The sequence below is a fragment of the Caretta caretta genome, chromosome 16 (assembly GCF_965140235.1).
Source record: "Caretta caretta isolate rCarCar2 chromosome 16, rCarCar1.hap1, whole genome shotgun sequence".
Lineage (NCBI taxonomy): Eukaryota > Metazoa > Chordata > Testudines > Cheloniidae > Caretta > Caretta caretta.
In genome coordinates, this window is record NC_134221.1 from 9,474,819 (window position 1) to 9,492,875 (window position 18,057).

Below are 18,057 nucleotides of genomic sequence, written 5' to 3' on the forward strand. Positions count from 1 at the left end.
GGCTGAGGGAGCTGGGATTGTTTAGCCTGCAGAAGAGAAGAATGAGGGGGGATTTGATAGCTGCTTTCAACTACCTGAAAGGGGGTTCCAAAAAGGATGGCTCTAGACTGTTCTCAATGGTAGCAGATGACAGAACGAGGAGTAATGGTCTCAAGTTGCAGTGGGGGAGGTTTAGATTGGATATTAGGAAAAACTTTTTCACTGAGAGGGTGGTGAAACACTGGAATGCGTTACCTAGGGAGGTGGTAGAATCTCCTTCCTTAGAGGTTTTTAAGGTCAGGCTTGACAAAGCCTTGGCTGGGATGATTTAACTGGGAATTGGTCCTGCTTCGAGCAGGGGGTTGGACTAGATGACCTTCTGGGGTCCCTTCCAACCCTGATATTCTATGATTCTATGACTCTGGGACTCTCCTCCCAGGGAGCCCGAACAATTTTTATAGCCCAAGCCCGAGTCAGCTGAGCTGGGCCAGCCGCAGGTGTTTAATTGCTGTGCCGATATACCCTAAGAGGAACCATTAGTGGTGGAACCATGACTGAGCAGAGGCTGTGTCAGGGTTCCTTTCCCACTCTGAACTCTAGGGTACAGATGTGGGGACCCGCATGAAAGACCCCCTAAGCTTATTCTTACCAGTTTAGGTTAAAAACTCCCCAAGGCACAAACTTTGCCTTGTCCTTGAACCCTATGCTGCCACCACCAAGAGTTTTAAACAAAGAACAGGGAAAGAGGCCACTTGGAGACTCTTCCCCCAAAATATCCCCCCAAGCCCTACACACCACATTTCCTGGGGAGGCTTGAGAATAATATCCTAACCAATTGGTTACAAAATTATCCAAAGACCCAAACCCCTGGATCTTGGAACAATGGAAAAATCAGTCAGGTTCTTAAAACAAGGATTCTATTTAAAAAAAAAAAGAAAGGTAAAAATCATCTCTGTAAAATCAGGATGGAAAATACTTTACAGGGTATTCAGATTCAAAACACAGAGGATCCCCCCTCTGGGCAAAACCTTAAAGTTACAGAAAACAGAAAGGTGAGAAAACCTGGATTTGTGCTGGAAATGGCCCAAACTTGATTATCATACACATTGTAAGGAGAGTGATCACTTTAGATAAGCTATTACCAGCAGGAGAGTGGGGTGGGAGGAGGTATTTTTTCATGCTTTGTGTGTATATGAAAAGATCTTCTACACTTTCCACAGTATTCATCCGATGAAGTGAGCTGTAGCTCACGAAAGCTTATGCTCAAATAAATTGGTTAGTCTCTAAGGTGCCACAAGTACTCCTTTTCTTTTTGAGAAAACAGAAATAAACCTCCCTCTTAACACAGGAAAAATTCACATAAAACAAAAGATAAACTAATCCGCCTTGCCTGGCTTACCTTTACTGGTTGCAATATAGGAGACTTGGATTAGGATGGGTTGGAGAAGATGGATTTCAGTCCCAAGAGAGATCAACCACGTAAACAAAGAGCACAAACAAAACCCTCCCCCCCCCCAGATTTGAAAGTATCTTGTCTCCTTATTGGTCCTTTGGGTCAGGTGCCAGCCAGGTTAGCTGAGCTTCTTAACCCTTTACAGGTCGCAGGATGTTGCCTCTGGCCAGGAGGGATTTTATAGCACTGTATGTAGGAAGGTGGTTACCCTTCCCTTTATATTTATGACAGGCTGGTTCTGGAAAACAGTGAGCTGGGTCCTAGTTGCTTTCTGTTGCAAAAGAACTGTCTGTTTCTCTTTCAAGCCTATGCTCCGCTCATGTAGATGGATTTCTAGTACTGATCTTCCTGAGTGCCTGAATTCGGTTCAGTAAGTCCTTAAAACCAGACCTTGGCCCAGAGTCTACTGACCAGATAACTGGGTCCCTGGCCTAAAGGCTGTTTTGTCTTACGCCATCTGCCAGTGGTTAGTCCAGCAGCTCAGATTAACTTAACATAGCAGCATTGTGGCCAGACCCCTTTTTTCACCAGCCATGCACCTGCACCAGAGCCAAGAATGGTCTGATGCAGGAGCAACTACAGTGGCCATATGCCACCCAAGCTTCCAGCACTCCAAGGGAATCCTCAGTTGGCCATTGATAGCAGGTTTGAGTCTGCCAAGGAGCTGGCCTCTTGCCACTGTGCCAAACTGGGCTGGAAATCTCAAAAGAATGATCTTTCCCAGGAGACCTCTGGCACTTCCACTCCATGGCTCAATAGTGGCACTTAGTGCATCATTTGAAGATCTCAATTGCTTTACAAATATGAATTAATTTAGCCTCGTCACAGCCCCACTCTGAGATGGGGGGTTTCTTATCAGTTTAACAGATGGGGAAATTGAGGCATAGAGAGTGAAGTCACTTGTTTAAGGTTACCCGGCAGGTACACAGTAATAGAACCCAGGCCTCCTGAGTCCTAGTTGGTACCCTGTCCACTGGGCCACACTGGCTAGGATTAGACTGTCCTGCTTCCCAGAACTAGGAAATTCAGAGGCCCTCATAAATGAAAGACGTTATCCTGGTATTTTCAAATCTTAAAGAAAGGTTGGTTCAAATTCATGGGTGTCTGTTCTTATCACCTCTCTCTGGGAAAACATGATTTTTCAGCTCTTTCGCTAAGGGTGATCAAGTGTTTTTCATCAATCTGCTGCAGTCCAACAAGTGTATCACCAACCACCTAGTCTTGTTGATCTTCTGTCCCCTGATGGAGGTGGCTCACCTGGGAGGCTGGAAGGATGTCCCTCAGTAATGACACCATCCCTCCTGTGCATAACTCAGATTGGTGTTTTGAGGAAATCTACAGTTCAAAGTAAAATTGAATGAGAAGTAGGATTTCCATGTGTGCTGACCGGCATGAAAAGGCTGTATTGAATAGAGAAGATTGGAAAAGACAGTTATCTTAATGAGCAATCAGGGATTAGATAGTAAAAAGGGTAGAATGCTAATCACTTGACTGCATTCCCTGTTAGAACAAAAAGAAAAGGAGTACTTGTGGCACCTTAGAGACTAACCAATTTATTTGAGCATGAGCTTACGAAAGCTCATGCTCAAATAAATTGGTTAGTCTCTAAGGTGCCACAAGTACTCCTTTTCTTTTTGCGAATACAGACTAACACAGCTGTTACTCTGAAACCTGTTAGAACAATGGTCTGTCTCCCACCCACTTCCTTAAGCATTTATTTCATCTTTGCAGTAGTAAACACCAGCCCGCATGCTGAATGTAGTAGTCTCAGGCCAATTCCTGAGAGGAGGACAGTGAGGAAACATAGTGAGATGTCAGAGGAGATTCCAAGCTATTTTACCAAACACTGGAGGGATTCCCTTCCATCCTTTGGTTTTCAGAACAATTTTTCAAGAGCACATGTGCAAGTCATCTAAAGGAAACAGAACAGTGAGGACCAGGGGCTGGTACACTGTGTTCCCTTTGTGTACTGTTCAGAAAATAGATAAAAGAAACAAAGGATGATGCAGCGAGCAAAGCCACCATCAGAACTTGCAGAGAGGTTTAATCTGACCTTTTTCAGAAATGAAGATCAAACTGAAAGTCCTCAGGTACTGGAAACTGCTCCTGCCTGGCTAGGACCTGGAGGCATTTACCACTAGCAAAACACGATCAGGAGTCCATAACACTGGTACTAAATTAAGGCCAGAACTTGAGGGAAGGTAGGTAGGTAGGTTTTCTCTAATGAAAAACCTCGTCTGCATTTTCAGGGAACCAGTACAGTACATCATTTTATCATCCTGCCTGTTATACACACAGAGAACAGAAAACAGGCCTGGTTGGCATCCCCCTCTCATCAGGGAGATGGAAAGTGGGTACCTGGTACAATCAGAGTGCTCACTAGCATAAACTCTTGTGAATGGAGACATCTCCCCTCCTTTGCTCTTGCCACTCCACCTGCTGGTCTCTGTGCCTGCGGCTGCTGTACCCTTGTGATTCGCAACGTGTACAGCAGTAAACCTGGGGTAGCTCCCCTACATCCAATCTGGATTGTTTGTTTCAGGTCTCTCTCTGTTCCGAGCAGAACGATCGGACATAAATGCATCACCACGGTCGCATTGTTCATGCATGAAGGGATCACAGCATTTCTCTTCCCGCCCCCTCCCCAACCCTCGTCTGACTCTCTCCCCCATGCAGCTTCACCGTAGTTTGCATAATTTCCCTTTGCAGCAGGAAATAAAACCTGCTTAAAGCACTGCCAGTCAATCAAGCTAGGTTAAAAATATGCTTGTAGATTAGTTTTGATTGAATTTAAAAATAAGAAGAAGAAGAAGAAGATGAAGAGGGGTGCAGGAGTGAAGCCAGCGTGGCCTTTACTATGTAATTTGGTTTCATGTTCTGCACGAGAAAACATGTAAAATATGTAAACAGAGCTCTCCAAGATTGTAATGTAGCTACAAAGCCACAGATACACAGACAGGCAGGGTGCTATTCTTCAGCAGAACGGAATGCCATCCTCAAAACCACACGCTCATTTCTTTAAGCCTGAAAGTAAACTTTCTCATGCCAGCAGTGGAGAATTTATGTTTTTCTTTAAATGAAGGCTTGTCTGGGCTGCTTGTCCAGAGCATTGTAGGCATTTAGGCCTACGTTGTCAGAAAGGGCCGGGTATCGCTCAATTTTTGGGTGTCCAACTTGAGGCACCTTAATGAGGCATGATTTTCAGGGGATGGGTGCTCACTCTGCCAGTGTCTGAAAGTCAAGCCACTTGAAGAGGTGTCAGGCACCCAAGATCACTTGCTGGATTTGAAAATGTGAGACCTTGGGGCCAGATCCGCAGCTGGTATAAATTGGCCTATTACCATTGGCCACTGGTTCCTCAACTCAGTGACCTAATACTGAGGAATCCAAAATTAGTGACCATGTTTGAAAATGTTGGCCTTAGGGACTGATTTTCCCTGTTCCCTTTGAAGTCACTTCCGTAGGAGTGTTGGATGCTCAGCAGCTCCAAAAAGCAGGCTTAATTCTCCACTCAGATAAATGGCTGCAAAGCCCATTGGTATCAGTGGAAGCTGTGCAACGTATCTGATACCACAACTAGGCCTTCAGGACCCAGTTTTCAATCATGGATGCCTAAAGGTCATGTTGTGAATTTCTCACTCAGTGCTGCTGTTATTGACACGAGCAGTCCCACCGTCTGTGTGTGTGGGTAAGGTATGGTGGCACACATTTCAGCAGAACATTTTGGTCTCCTTCCCAGCTGATTTAAGTCGGATGGCTCTTGTGCATAACTACTCACAAATGTGAGTAAGGGGTTCACAGCATGGCTCTAAGTTGTTATAACGCTTTGCACTTCTAGCAGAGGTGACTTCACTATCACTTGTTAATTAATCCTTACATCACTCCTTTGAGGCAGAGCAATAATGAGAAAATTAAGGCCCAGAGTAGAGGTGACATGTTCACAGTCATGCAGTGAGTCTGAGCCAGGCATTAAACATACATATCCTGATTCCCAGTGGCATGCTTGAACTGTGGCCATAAAGAACGCATGCTTGTGAGCAAGTAGGTAAATACACATACAAAACTGGTGACCACCTACGAAAGTATGTATATATTTGTGCATACAGGGAGCTGGTTGCACATGCACATTACTTGTGAACTCAGTTTGCACATCTCAGGTTTAAAGATGTGGCCTTTGCTTCCAATATAAATGAAATGTGTGTGAAGGTTTAACTGTGCATGTGTTTTAATGCAGGCCCCAGAAGTCAAGGAATGGCAGATTTTCCAAGGTATTTAGGTGCTTAAAGAAATGCATGTTAGACACCTAACTCCCATTGAGTTTCAATGGGAGTTAGATGTCTAACCTGGTTTGGAGCTTTGAAAATCCCACTAGACACCTATCTGCATCTTCAGGCACTTCAGTACCTTTGAAAACCCAGCCTTCAGAGTCAAGTAGCTCCCTCCTTGATACAGACCTGCACTATTCCCAACCATAAACTATTGGAAAAGAACAGTATTGGAATATGGAGTTTCTGTTCCATCCCCGGCAGCGATTTCTGAGAAAGGCTGAGCCTGCAACAGCTGTGAGCAGTCCTACTCTATCTTCTGAAGGGACTATGCCTGAGAGAGACTGAGACTGCGGTAGCTGTGAGCTCTCTCTCACAGACTGCACTCCTGCTTTATTCCCTACTGTGACTTCTGTTGGGAAAGACAGGGACTGGAATAGTTGTGAACTCCCTCACTATCCTGGGAAGTTCTAGGGGGAAATATTCCAAACAGTCTTCTGGTTTCATTAATCAAAGTTTGAAGCTCATCAGAGCTACCGGAGCTGTTCTGCAGCCTGATAAAAGTGAGGGGCTTTCCCAGACACCTGCAGCAAAACTTCACTTGGATGCAGATGTGAACGGTTGCATGCCAAAGGAAGCAACTGGCTGCTGCTCTAGGAAGGGTCTCTTTGGATGGTCCAACTCATTTAGGGGAACTCATTTATGTGGCGGCAGTTTTGTTAGTCAGCAGTTTTCGTCCGACCGCCAGAGAAGCCCTGGGAAGCGCGTGTGCTCTTTCCGGTTTACACCCCACAAGCCATCCTTTTGGGTGCTAAGAAAAACAAGCCACAAGACCATTTAATTTCAATTTGTGCCTGCTGACGTATTGCTGGATAAGTGAGATGAGGCCAAAGTACTTTGATTGTTAAAGTACAAATGTATTCCTCCCCCCCACCCCTACCACTGCTGCCCGCCAGGGTATGTCTTCTCTATGTATTTTCTCCCTGGATGTTGTAGCCAATTGAAGCCTGGTGACAGGCCAGAGCAAGTGTGTCCCTCTTTCCTGATACCCTTTAAAATTTGAGGCATATTTAAGTTCTCACATACCCAGAGAAGGTAACTGGGCATTTGCCTCCTTTCCTGCTTGAGTATTGCAGAGAGTTGGGGGTTGTATGTCGTTTATACAATATATTGTCTTGGTAAATAACCCTACACACCACTGAAAAAACATGATTCTAACTCTGAAAACAAAAGGCCTGGAAACTCATCGTTTTCAGCACATGAAAAGGTTTTGTTCTTTCAACACGCAGATGTTTTTAAGTGAAAAATCACTCCTTTGACCTTTCCTGAATGGGACCGTGTGGTCAGAGCTGACATTAACTGCTGCACGACTGTTGGTTGTACCCACAGGCTAAGCTTATACAGAAACCTTCAGAGAACACGTGGAGCACCTTTCCTGTCTCATCGTAACCCTCAAGCTGCCACTGATGGTTCTGTGCACTTGAGCTATTAAGGGAAAGAGATTGATGGCCAGATAGCTATTTAGGGTCCAGAGCTCCAGTCCTCGAAGCCAATGGGAGTTCTGTTTGACTAAGTATTGCAGAATTGGGCCCTGCACTTTTACTTTACTACTTTAAAAATGTATCTTAATTTTGTTTTTGTTTGAAATTTTGCTCATTGTCTGGGTTGGTTCAAGTGTCTTTGTTGCCCAAGTATCTTCTTAGTCAGTATGTTCTTACTATGGGTAACTAATATTCATACTAGAGCTCCTTTTGGATGAATTGTTGTTGCTGCCTGTCTTTCTACAGCTGGATGTGTATTTGATCCATCCAAGTCCATCTTTGCTATCCTTTTGTGTGGGGATAGGGAGGGAAAGTTGTTGGGTAGGTTTTAACAGGCCTGATTCTGCTCAGACTTGCATGAGTGCCTCAACAGTGTCACTCCATCGAATCACTCCACTCCAGGACCATTGAGATCATTTTTTTGCCCTTCTGTCTGCCTAAATTCATGTCACTTTTCTCTGTTGTTGGCAACTTGACTTCATATTGGCGCTTGATGCCAGATGGGTTCCTCCTTAAAAGACTCTTTGCTCTGCCCAGTGTTCGTAAAAGCCTGTTGAATGAGGTTGTTTGTCTTTACAGTGACACTAATACCACAACCCCAGAGAGCTATTACACAACTGTTTTGCCATAGGCTGTGCTAGCTGGTCCAATTTAGAGACATTTAAATTGGGAACCCAACTGTGCCAACGGTGATGTTCTGGCTAGTGTCTTTTGTTTATCATTGCCTCCTTGTGGACAGGATGTAAAATCTGCTAAAGCACTTAGCAATCTATGACGACTTCACACTTTTGTGAGCGGTGGTGTGAAAGGTAGATGCAAGAGCTACTGCTGCTGAGAGTTAGCTGAGAATTTATTTTCATTTTAATGGGAGTGACCTGAGGTTTTTGAAGCTAAAGGTACAAAGGTCCTACTTTAAGCTGTATCCTACATGCTTCATGGCCTTTTTATGTATATAGCTGGCATTTGTAATCTGTTTAGACATTTGAACCAATGCCCTTTCTTAGTGGAAAACAGCCATTATTTACCCTCTAGTTACCAGAACTGTCACACTAGAACAGTTCCTAACAGAGCTAGCATAGGTGATGCAACTATTTCAATGCAACCGCTTTATTCCAAAGTACTCTGTTAAATAAACAGTAACCCTGTGATATATATAAACAGGAACACATGGCAAAATTGTGTTACACGGGATACCCCCATGCTTCAGATGAGTTCAGATTCTCTGTTGCTTTGCACTTTGTGCCATCATTTACTTACACCTACACTCACTTTGCACTAATGTAAGTGATTGCATAAGGTGCAGGGTACTAGTGCATCACACTTGGGTGCCTCTAGCTAACCAAGAAATTCTGGCATGTGGCATAACTGCATTTATTAAACAAGGTTATTGCAATTTTAATTTTTTTAGTGACTGAGTAGGGCTGAATGAAATGTTTGCAATGAATCTCTGACCTATGCAAAATCACCAGGTTTGGGGTTTTATTACAAATTCAGAACTCAAATGAGCTTTGCTGAAAGGTTCGGCAAAGATCACTCACCTCTTGTGAACACTTGGGTGTGGATCCAGGCCAATTTGGGCCCGGTTCTGAGCCAATCTGGACTAAGTTATGGTTTTGTATTGATACCAGATGAAGTTCATGGTTTCATGTGATTTTGATTTGAAATTCATTAAGTTTTTAATGAATTTGCTTTGAGTTTGGGGGTACATTAGAACCAGAAAGACAAAGCAAAGCTCAGAATGTGCAAACCAAAATGGATTAAAAAAACAAACACAATGTTCACACAAACCTTTTGGAAGTGAAATAACCACATTTTACATAAGGCCGTAATTAATAACACCTTGAGTCATGTAGTTATTTCAGACACTCTTACAGCCAGGGCCAGATCCTCAGCAGATGTAAATCAATATAACCCCAGTGGACTTCTGTGAAGCTACACCACTTTACAGCCGTGGAGGATCTGCTAATTAGATACTGCTTTTTCATAATCTCTATTTATATACAGTACACTTCATAATGCCATTTTCCCATAAGAACAAATACTATCATTGTTGTTGCTGTTAACATAAAGGGCACTTATCCACATCTCAGTTACACTAGTACAATTCAGAAGTCACCCCAGGGAAGCCAGTGCAGTAACACAACTCTGAAAGCAATGCAAGTGAGACCCGTAACAGTGTTTGAACATGTGTAAAGATCACATTTCAATTAACCAAAAAACAAAATAAAACCCCGCAATGGAAAACTGGGATTCATCACTAGGAAAACTGCTAGAATATGGATCAAAGGGGCAATCAACCAAGACAGCAGTGAGAGTATGTATTGACAGACCAATTGCACAGTAACTTTCAAGCCACAGATGCCATCGGCTACACCAGATTCAAATGGAAACTATTCTTGTTGAGAACTGGCTCAGCAGTCTGGTGCTAGGACTTTGTACTGCTGCGCAGAAGACATAGGTTTGATTCCCAGTCCCAGTGCCAAATTCAACTCTTAGTTACATTGGTGAAATTGACAGATGAAATTTCATCTCGCTCCTGAGCCAACAGAATCTGGGAGTAATATAGAATCAGTGTGTTCACCCAGAGGGTGGAACAGCCTCCAGTGAATTAAGCGGACTGTTGATGAGCTGCATACAGTTCTTTGGCGCAAAGGACAGTGGCCATGCTGCGGGTTTTTCTCCCTTTGCCCCAGCTCTGTGAAAACGCAGGGGAACGTACAAGAGAAATAGGCCAGGGTAGCACAGATTTGTAATGGACTGAATAGTCTGAATAAAATAACCCTCAATCTTCAGCTGGAGGTTTACAAGCAAACTAGAACTGAGCCTTTGCTGACTTTCTGTGATGTTCAGATAAACTTTGCCTCAGTACTTCTTAGTTCCGAACAGGACAAGAACTAAAGGTTCTCCTCACCAGGAGAAAGGCTGTTCTTTGGGTATTTCTGGACTGGAATTGAAACTGAATTGCTGGGTACCTCATGAGTAAGCCTGTTCCTGTGAGATTGCCATCACAGCTTTGCAGACTCCTGAGGTTTGGATAGTTCAGATAAACTGCCAGATTATTGGGTGTTTGTTTGAACCCAAATTCTGACCCTTTTAATGATTCACTCACCACTAGTTTAGACAGTTTCACCTTCCTGTAACCCACAAGTCCCATTTCCTAGCTTAAATGAGGAGCAAAGAGCAGCAGTTTGGAGCCTTTAGTACAGACTGGACCCACTGTGCAGTAGTAGGGAAATCATGTCAGGTATATGTGGCAGTCATCCTGGCTTTAGGTAATAAGCAGGCAGGAGCCTTTCTGAAAACTGTCTGCTGCATCTGTGTGTAGCTTTATTGGATGAAATTAATCCTAGGTCAGTAAAAAGACATATATACTGGAGAATATGTCCTCTTGGTGACTGCGGAGGACAACCCCCAATTCTGACATCAAAGGGTTAAATATTTCATTTTGGAGGGATATGCAACGATGTTTTTTAAGTCTGCCTTTGAGATTCTTTGGCACCGCTTTTCCAAAGCTGGCCTGCAGACAAATTTGCTGGGGTGAATGTAAAGAACATTCTGCAGTGAGGCCAGCTAGAAACTTTAGGAATGGAGCTGGTTTTTATTAATTATTATTATTATTATTTATTTGTGGCAATTCTTTCGCTAGCTCCCAAAGGAACCGAATGCATCCAGTTGGTCCTTCAGCAGGTCATATGTTGATCAAAAAGGTTTTCCTGCCCTTTGCAATCATTATATCTGCTCAGCGCTGGGTAAACCAAACCGCTAAGGACTATGTACTATACAGCAAAGAAAAACCCATGGCTGGCCCGGGTCAGCCAACTCAGGCTTGCAGAGCTTGGGCTGCAGGGCTGTTTCATCGCTGTGTAGACGTCCAGGCTCGGGCTCGAGCCCAAACTCTGGGACCCTCCCACCTTGCAAGGTCACAGAGCCCAGGCTCCAGTCCAAGCCCAGATGTCTACACAGCAGCGAATCCACCCTGCAGCCCAAGCCCTGCAAGCCTTGAGTCGGCTGGCATGGGCCAACCACGGGTGTCTAGTTGCTGTGTAAACATACCCTAAGTTACCAATAGTGTGCCAGGTGTACCACGACTCGGAGCCAAGTGCTGAAGGCGCTTCAGCTACTAGGCCTTTTAGTCACTAACCCTGGTGGGTCCCAGTAACCACTAAGAATAAGTCCACGCTGCAGTTAGACGCCTGCGGCTGGCTTGTTGCTTGCTGACTCAGACTTGCAGGGCTTCGGCTAAGGGGCTTTTCTTTGCAGTGCAGGCATAGCTTAAGACCCATGGCTAAAGTGAAAGGGTGTTTGACTAGGGCTGGCAAGAAGGGGAAAGGTGGCAGGTACTGTAAGTACAGAGGCTTTAACAGTTACAGTCTAAAATGAGCAATAGCCGTTCTTGTTTGGGCCCCTGGGCTGTCCAGTCAAGGGTTTAGGCTCTTCAGGGCTAGTCACTGGGGATGTCTTCTGCAGTCCAGTTTCTATGCAAAGCGAGTAGGAATCATGGAATCATAGAATCATAGAATATCAGGGTTGGAAGGGACCTCAGGAGGTCATCTAGTCCAACCCCCTGCTCAGAGCAGGACCCATCCCCAACTAAATCATCCCAGCCAGGGCTTTGTCAAGCCTGACCTTAAAAACTTCTAAGGAAGGAGATTCCACCACCTCCCTAAGTAACGCATTCCAGTGTTTCACCACCCTCCTAGTGAAAAAGTTTTTCCTAATATCCAACCTAAACCTCCCCCACTGCAACTTGAGACCATTACTCCTCGTTCTGTCATCTGCTACCGCTGAGAACAGTCTAGAGCCATCCTCTTTGGAACCCCCTTTCAGGTAGTTGAAAGCAGCTATCAAATCCCCCCTCATTCTTCTCTTCCGCAGACTAAACAATCCCAGTTCCCTCAGCCTCTCCTCATAAGTCATGTGTTCCAGTCTCCTAATCATTTTTGTTGCCCTCCCCTGGACTCTCTCCAATTTTTTCACATCCTTCTTGTAGTGTGGGGCCCAAAACTGGACACAGTACTCCAGATGAGGCCTCACCAATGTCGAATAGAGGGGAATGATCACGTCCCTCGATCTGCTGGCAATGCCCCTACTTATACATCCCAAAATGCCATTGGACTTCTTGGCAACAAGGGCACACTGTTGACTCATATCCAGCTTCTCGTCCACTGTCACCCCTAGGTCCTTTTCTGCAGAACTGCTGCCAAGCCATTCGGTCCCTAGTCTGTAACGGTGCATGGGATTCTTTCATTCTACGTGCAGGACTCTGCACTTATCCTTCTTGAACCTCATCAGATTTATTTTGGCCCAATCCTCTAATTTGTCTAGGGCCCTCTGTATCCTATCCCTACCCTCCAGCGTATCTACCTCTCCTCCCAGTTTAGTGTCATCTGCAAACTTGCTGAGGATGCAATCCACGCCATCCTCCAGATCATTAATGAAGATATTGAACAAAACCAGCCCCAGGACCGACCCTTGGGGCACTCCACTTGATACTGGCTGCCAACTAGACATGGAGCCATTGATCACTACCCGTTGAACCCGACAATCTAGCCAGCTTTCTATCCACCTTATAGTCCATTCATCCAGCCCATACTTCTTTAACTTGCTGGCAAGAATACTGTGGGAGACCGTGCTAAAGTCAAGGAACAACACGTCCACCGCTTTTCCCTCATCCACAGAGCCAGTTATCTCGTCATAGAAGGCAATTAGATTAGTCAGGCATGACTTGCCCTTGGTGAATCCATGCTGACTGTTCCTGATCACTTTCCTCTCCTCTAAGTGCTTCAGAATTGATTCCTTGAGGACCTGTTCCATGATTTTTCCAGGGACTGAGGTGAGGCTGACTGGCCTGTAGTTCCCAGGATCCTCCTTCTTCCCTTTTTTAAAGATGGGCACTACATTAGCCTTTTTCCAGTCGTCCAGGACCTCCCCCAATCGCCATGAGTTTTCAAAGATAATGGCCAATGGCTCTGCAATCACATCCGCCAACTCCTTTAGCACTCTCGGATGCAGCGCATCCGGCCCCATGGACTTGTGCTCATCCAGCTTTTCTAAATAGTCCTGAACCACTTCTTTCTTCACAGAGGGCTGGTTACCTCCTACCCATGCTGTGCTGCCCAGTGCAGCAGTCTGGGAGCTGACCTTGTTCGTGAAGACAGAGGCAAAAAAAGCATTGAGTACATTAGCTTTTTCCACATCCTCTGTCACTAGGTTGCCTCCCTCATTCAGTAAGGGGCCCACACTTTCCTTCACTTTCTTTTTGTTGCTAACATACCTGAAGAAATCCTTCTTGTTACTCTTAACATCTCTTACTAGCTGCAACTCCAGGTGTGATTTGGCCTTCCTGATTTCACTCCTGCATGCCCGAGCAATATTTTTATACTCTTCCCTGGGGATGCCTTCTGTAGTCCAGATTCTATGCAAAATTTGCAGATTTCCAGGCCAGGCTCCCTTAGTGGTGTTGGTCTCTCGCACTGGGGCCCCTCTTCACCAGCTCCCTGCCCAGCTTCTGCCCTTCCAGCATAAGTCCCAGCTGAGTGTCTGACAGTCTCACCCTGCACCACATCTGGGCCTTAGCTTCTGCTGCAAAGTACTCTGTATGCAGTGCACTCTGGGTTTTTCTTCCCTGCAGCTCCTGGCTAGCCATGTCATTGCTGTTTCCAGGTCACTTGAACTTCATGCTGGTTCAGGGTCTTTTCATGGGGTGTCTGCCTCTCTTCCTACCTGGCCCACTGAGAGGGGGAATGTGCTGTGGGGAGGGGGTTGTTGGGAATCGTAGTTTCCTGCTTAGCAGATCCATCACACCTTCTACAGTTCCTGTGCAGGACTTTGTGTCCCAGCACAAATATACTTGTCACAGTGAATTGTAACCGAGGAACCCATTGTACTCATTTGGGGCTTGCTCTTTCGCAAACAGTACTGTGTTCGGCATGTTTCATCACAAAGGATCCCAAAGCAATTTTATTACTGTAGTCCTACAAATAGGAATTGCTTTGGCCAGTGCTGAAATGCAGCCCCCTGCTACAGCAGGAAGCAGTGGGCCCTTAACAACACACCACAACGCCACATATCAGCATTGCATACGTAAACATTACATCCACTTTAAACTGTCTCACCTGAAAGCCACCCTGCTCATTGTCACCAGATGAGACACTGGTGCAGCTCTGATGATCAGCAGCAAGGCTTGATTTGGAAAAAGTGAGAACAGACTAGATCATACACTATGGTCTTATCTATGCACTGGAGATTTGCCCTACTTACAGCCATCTGAGGCCACCTACCTGGGTAGCTGCACTGACTCAAACTCCTGGTATAGATAGGCTCAGCTGCTATTAATTGCAGATTTTTCCTTCTGTCTGTTTCAAGTAGGGGTGAGTCCCATCAGTGCAAATAGGAGCTTTGCTTGACTTCACTTGGGGGTTGCTTTGTCTGGGCTGAATGGTTGCTTGGCTGGGTTGAATGGTACATGACCGACACATGCTTGCTTGCAGAGGCAGATCCTTCATGTGTTTATAGGCCTCATCATGGTATCCTCTGAGTGCCTCTCTGTCTTTCATGGATTTTATCCTCACAGAAACCCTGTCAGATAGGAAATTGTTCCCTCATTTGTAGATTAAACTTGTTGGGCTTCTAGTAATAAGGGTCTGAAGCTAGAGCTCTTTGGTGCTGTTGGCCGTCACATACTCTGGCAGGGCTGCTTGAAAAGGAAACATGGGGAAGCTCCTAGCAAGTAATTCATGGAGATACTTTGCAGTTGCTTTGTGGCAATCAGTAATTGGCTAGAACTGAGGAAAGGATACATTCATCATGTGCATTAGAAGGACTACTGAAATGGTGAAATCTGTCAGAGAGTGGGACAGTTAATCTAATCAGGTTGTTATGGCACAACCCTTAAGGAACTTGACCATACTAGGGAAATTTGTTATCAATTGCTAACTCCAGCCTTAACAATGGTACAACTCCTGCAGCCATTCTTAACACCACATGGATTAGATTTGCTCAGACCCCTGTCAATCACAGCTTTCCCCTTGATCTTTAACCCTCCCCCTCCACCTGCAATGTTCTGAGTTGTTTGCATAAGTAGTGACAGGTCAGCCTCAAAAGGTTGGGGTGCTTATCTGAACCTTTTTCAAACTAGCCAAATCTACTGAGTCTGCAAAATTGAAGTAGAAATCTCCTAGGAGCAGACTTTCTTGTGAGATGTTAAGTATTCTGCTTATGTTCCCAGATAGAACCAGAAAGAGCTACAGTTCACAAAAAGTGAAAACTAGCTATTTAAAAGTTATCAGAGTTTTTCTGATCCTCAAGGTTTGTTTTGGGTTTTGTTCAAATTTTTGGTGAAGGTCTGGGCCTGTTTTTAATATTGGTTCTCACACATCTTTTAAGTGGCATTTAAAATGAGCCAAACCCCAGCTCTCCTGTTTCTCTCAACCAGCTTTTTGTGCTGATAGAGTTAGTAGAGAAACAAGAAAAAGAACAAAACAATATAAAAGCAGTGAGATCTTTGTTCATGTCAAAGAGTTCTATGACCACTTAAATTGCAGATGTGGGTAAGATACATTTCCTAACTGGATAGGTACAGTATTAAAATAAAACCCATGCTCCCAACAAGAGAGAGGCTGCTGAAAATGCAAGAAAGGAGAATTGTGAAATGATACATGTTGAATTGTTGGACTGGATTTCAAATGCCAAAGATAGTTTATGTAAAGTCTTGCACTGTTGTAAAATGTAACACTATCCACTGGCTAGCCTCAATGAAGCTTGGTCCCAGTTGTTAAAAAAAAAACAAAACTAAAAATCTTCTTCCAGCCCATTAAAGCTGATTTATATTTTGTACATAGATTCCTCAGCGCTGGGCCTTTAGGGATTCAAATTATAGAAGCTATTACCTCACTTTTGGCCAATCCGATTGCTCCATTCCCAGGCATTCCAAGCACTCTCAGCATTTGCCTGCCGAGACCGGGAACAGAGTTCGGTGCACAATTACTGAATGGACACTGTATTTTTCACTATCAAAATAGCTCTTGTAATATGCTCAGTTCCTGTTTTAAAAACAACAACAACAGTGGTGTAGTTTCAGGGAATGGGCTATTTGCAATGTATTGACTTTGGAGCTCTCCGTTGAGGCCCCACTTTTGCAGTCAGACCCCCCACTGCACCCAACGGAACATAGCGCTGCCCAATGCAGACCTCTGCACTTGTGGTCCCAATTGCAGAGTCAGGGCCTTAGACAATCGAGATGCCTTGGCCTCCAGGTTTGGACTCTTCTCTCTGCTACCAACTTGTGTGACCATGAGGAAAACACTTCACCTCTCTGTGCCTCGTGTTCTCCAGATAATAATGTTGCTGAGTTTGCAGAGGGGCATCAGTAAAGGGCATTGAGATCCTTGAATGGAAGGCATCCTACATATGCAGTTGTGGTTTTAATGTTCAAAGCACTGCAGCTTTGCTGTTCTTCCATTCAGTTTTCTCCAGAGGCAGCACTATGGGGGCTAATAATTCACAGCTACATATATACATTTAAAAAACTATCTCACTTCACTATGATATTGCAAGAGAAAATCCATGTCATTTCCTGAAGATTATTTTTCACGTCTTCCATACTGACTGTGCTCTGCATTTCTTATGCACTTAAATCCCTGTACCCTTCCTAGCCCTTTTCACCTGTCCCACCATTTCAGATATGCCGTATTTGTTCTTGAGCAGAATGGAGAGGTTTGCAGATAATCCCATCTCATTTTCACCTCTGCCTCACCAGGGGATGAATTATATGGGATGCTATGGGAATTGTATGGGTTGCTATGGGAATTGTATGCTATGGGATGAATTGTAGATGTGAGAAGAAGGTGATTTTGATTAAAGAAACTAATTAATAAGATTACCATTTTCCTATCAGGGCCCATTTCAGGTTAGGTTGTGGAGGCAATGCTGATGGCATGTATTTTCAATTTCACATGGTCATCTGTAGCCATCCTGAAGAGAGAGACAGCTAGTAACTGTCAGTAACATGCAGGGTTTAAATAGAAAGACACAGTGTGTAGAGAGTGCTGGCTGCATCCACAATATCCTATCTGTCTATGTATCTAAGAAGCGAAGTAGGTGACATGATATCTTCTATTGGCCCAACTTCTTTACAAGCTTTTGAACTACCCAGAGTCTTTTCCAGGTCCAGGGAAGGAGTGCTTCAAAAGCTCGAAAGCTGGGACCTCCACGAACAGAGGATGATCTAATAAAAGATATCACCTCACCTACTATGTCTCTCATATCCTGGGACTAATATGGCTACAACAACACTGCAAATATCTCTCCATCCATCTATTATTTTAGTATTTTGACTTCAATGGGAGCAAAATTAGACTGGGCACTTTTGAAGACTCCACCCTTAAACAATTAATCACAAAAGGAAACTTTCTTTTGGCAAACACAGGGCCACTATGAGTCTGGTGTTCCTGTTCATGGTGTCATTGTGGAATAATCCAGTGGTGTATATGACCTAAAAATAATGATGTCTATTAACCTAATGGTATTAAAAGTAGCATTTTCAGTTCTTATGGACACCAGCACCTCTTTTGACAGTCATATCCATTTCATACTTGAATCTGAATCCATTGTTACATTTCCCCTGTGTCGGTCAGGTATGCCGAACCAAGGTGATGGACCTGAGCGATGTGGTGTCTGAGTATGCCTGGTATCCCTGCACAGCCAACTTACCATATTCCCATATGGCTCAGACCATTTTCTGGCTCAAGGTAAGAGATACACACATACCAGGGCAGTGACTTTCCTTTTTTTGTCTTACCTTTTTTGCAAAATTAAAAAC

At 44.4% G+C, this 18,057-nt stretch overlaps 1 protein-coding gene across 2 annotated transcripts in view; it reads left to right on the forward strand.

Annotated features, from left to right (window-relative positions):
• PAPPA (pappalysin 1) overlaps positions 1-18,057 on the forward strand; it is a 234,087-nt gene that overhangs the window by 145,914 nt on the left and 70,116 nt on the right. For both annotated transcript variants that reach the window (XM_075120284.1, XM_048822770.2), the window contains exon 12: positions 17,873-17,986. In XM_075120284.1, coding sequence (XP_074976385.1) covers positions 17,873-17,986 — 114 coding nt within the window. The remainder of the gene's footprint in view (positions 1-17,872; positions 17,987-18,057) is intronic.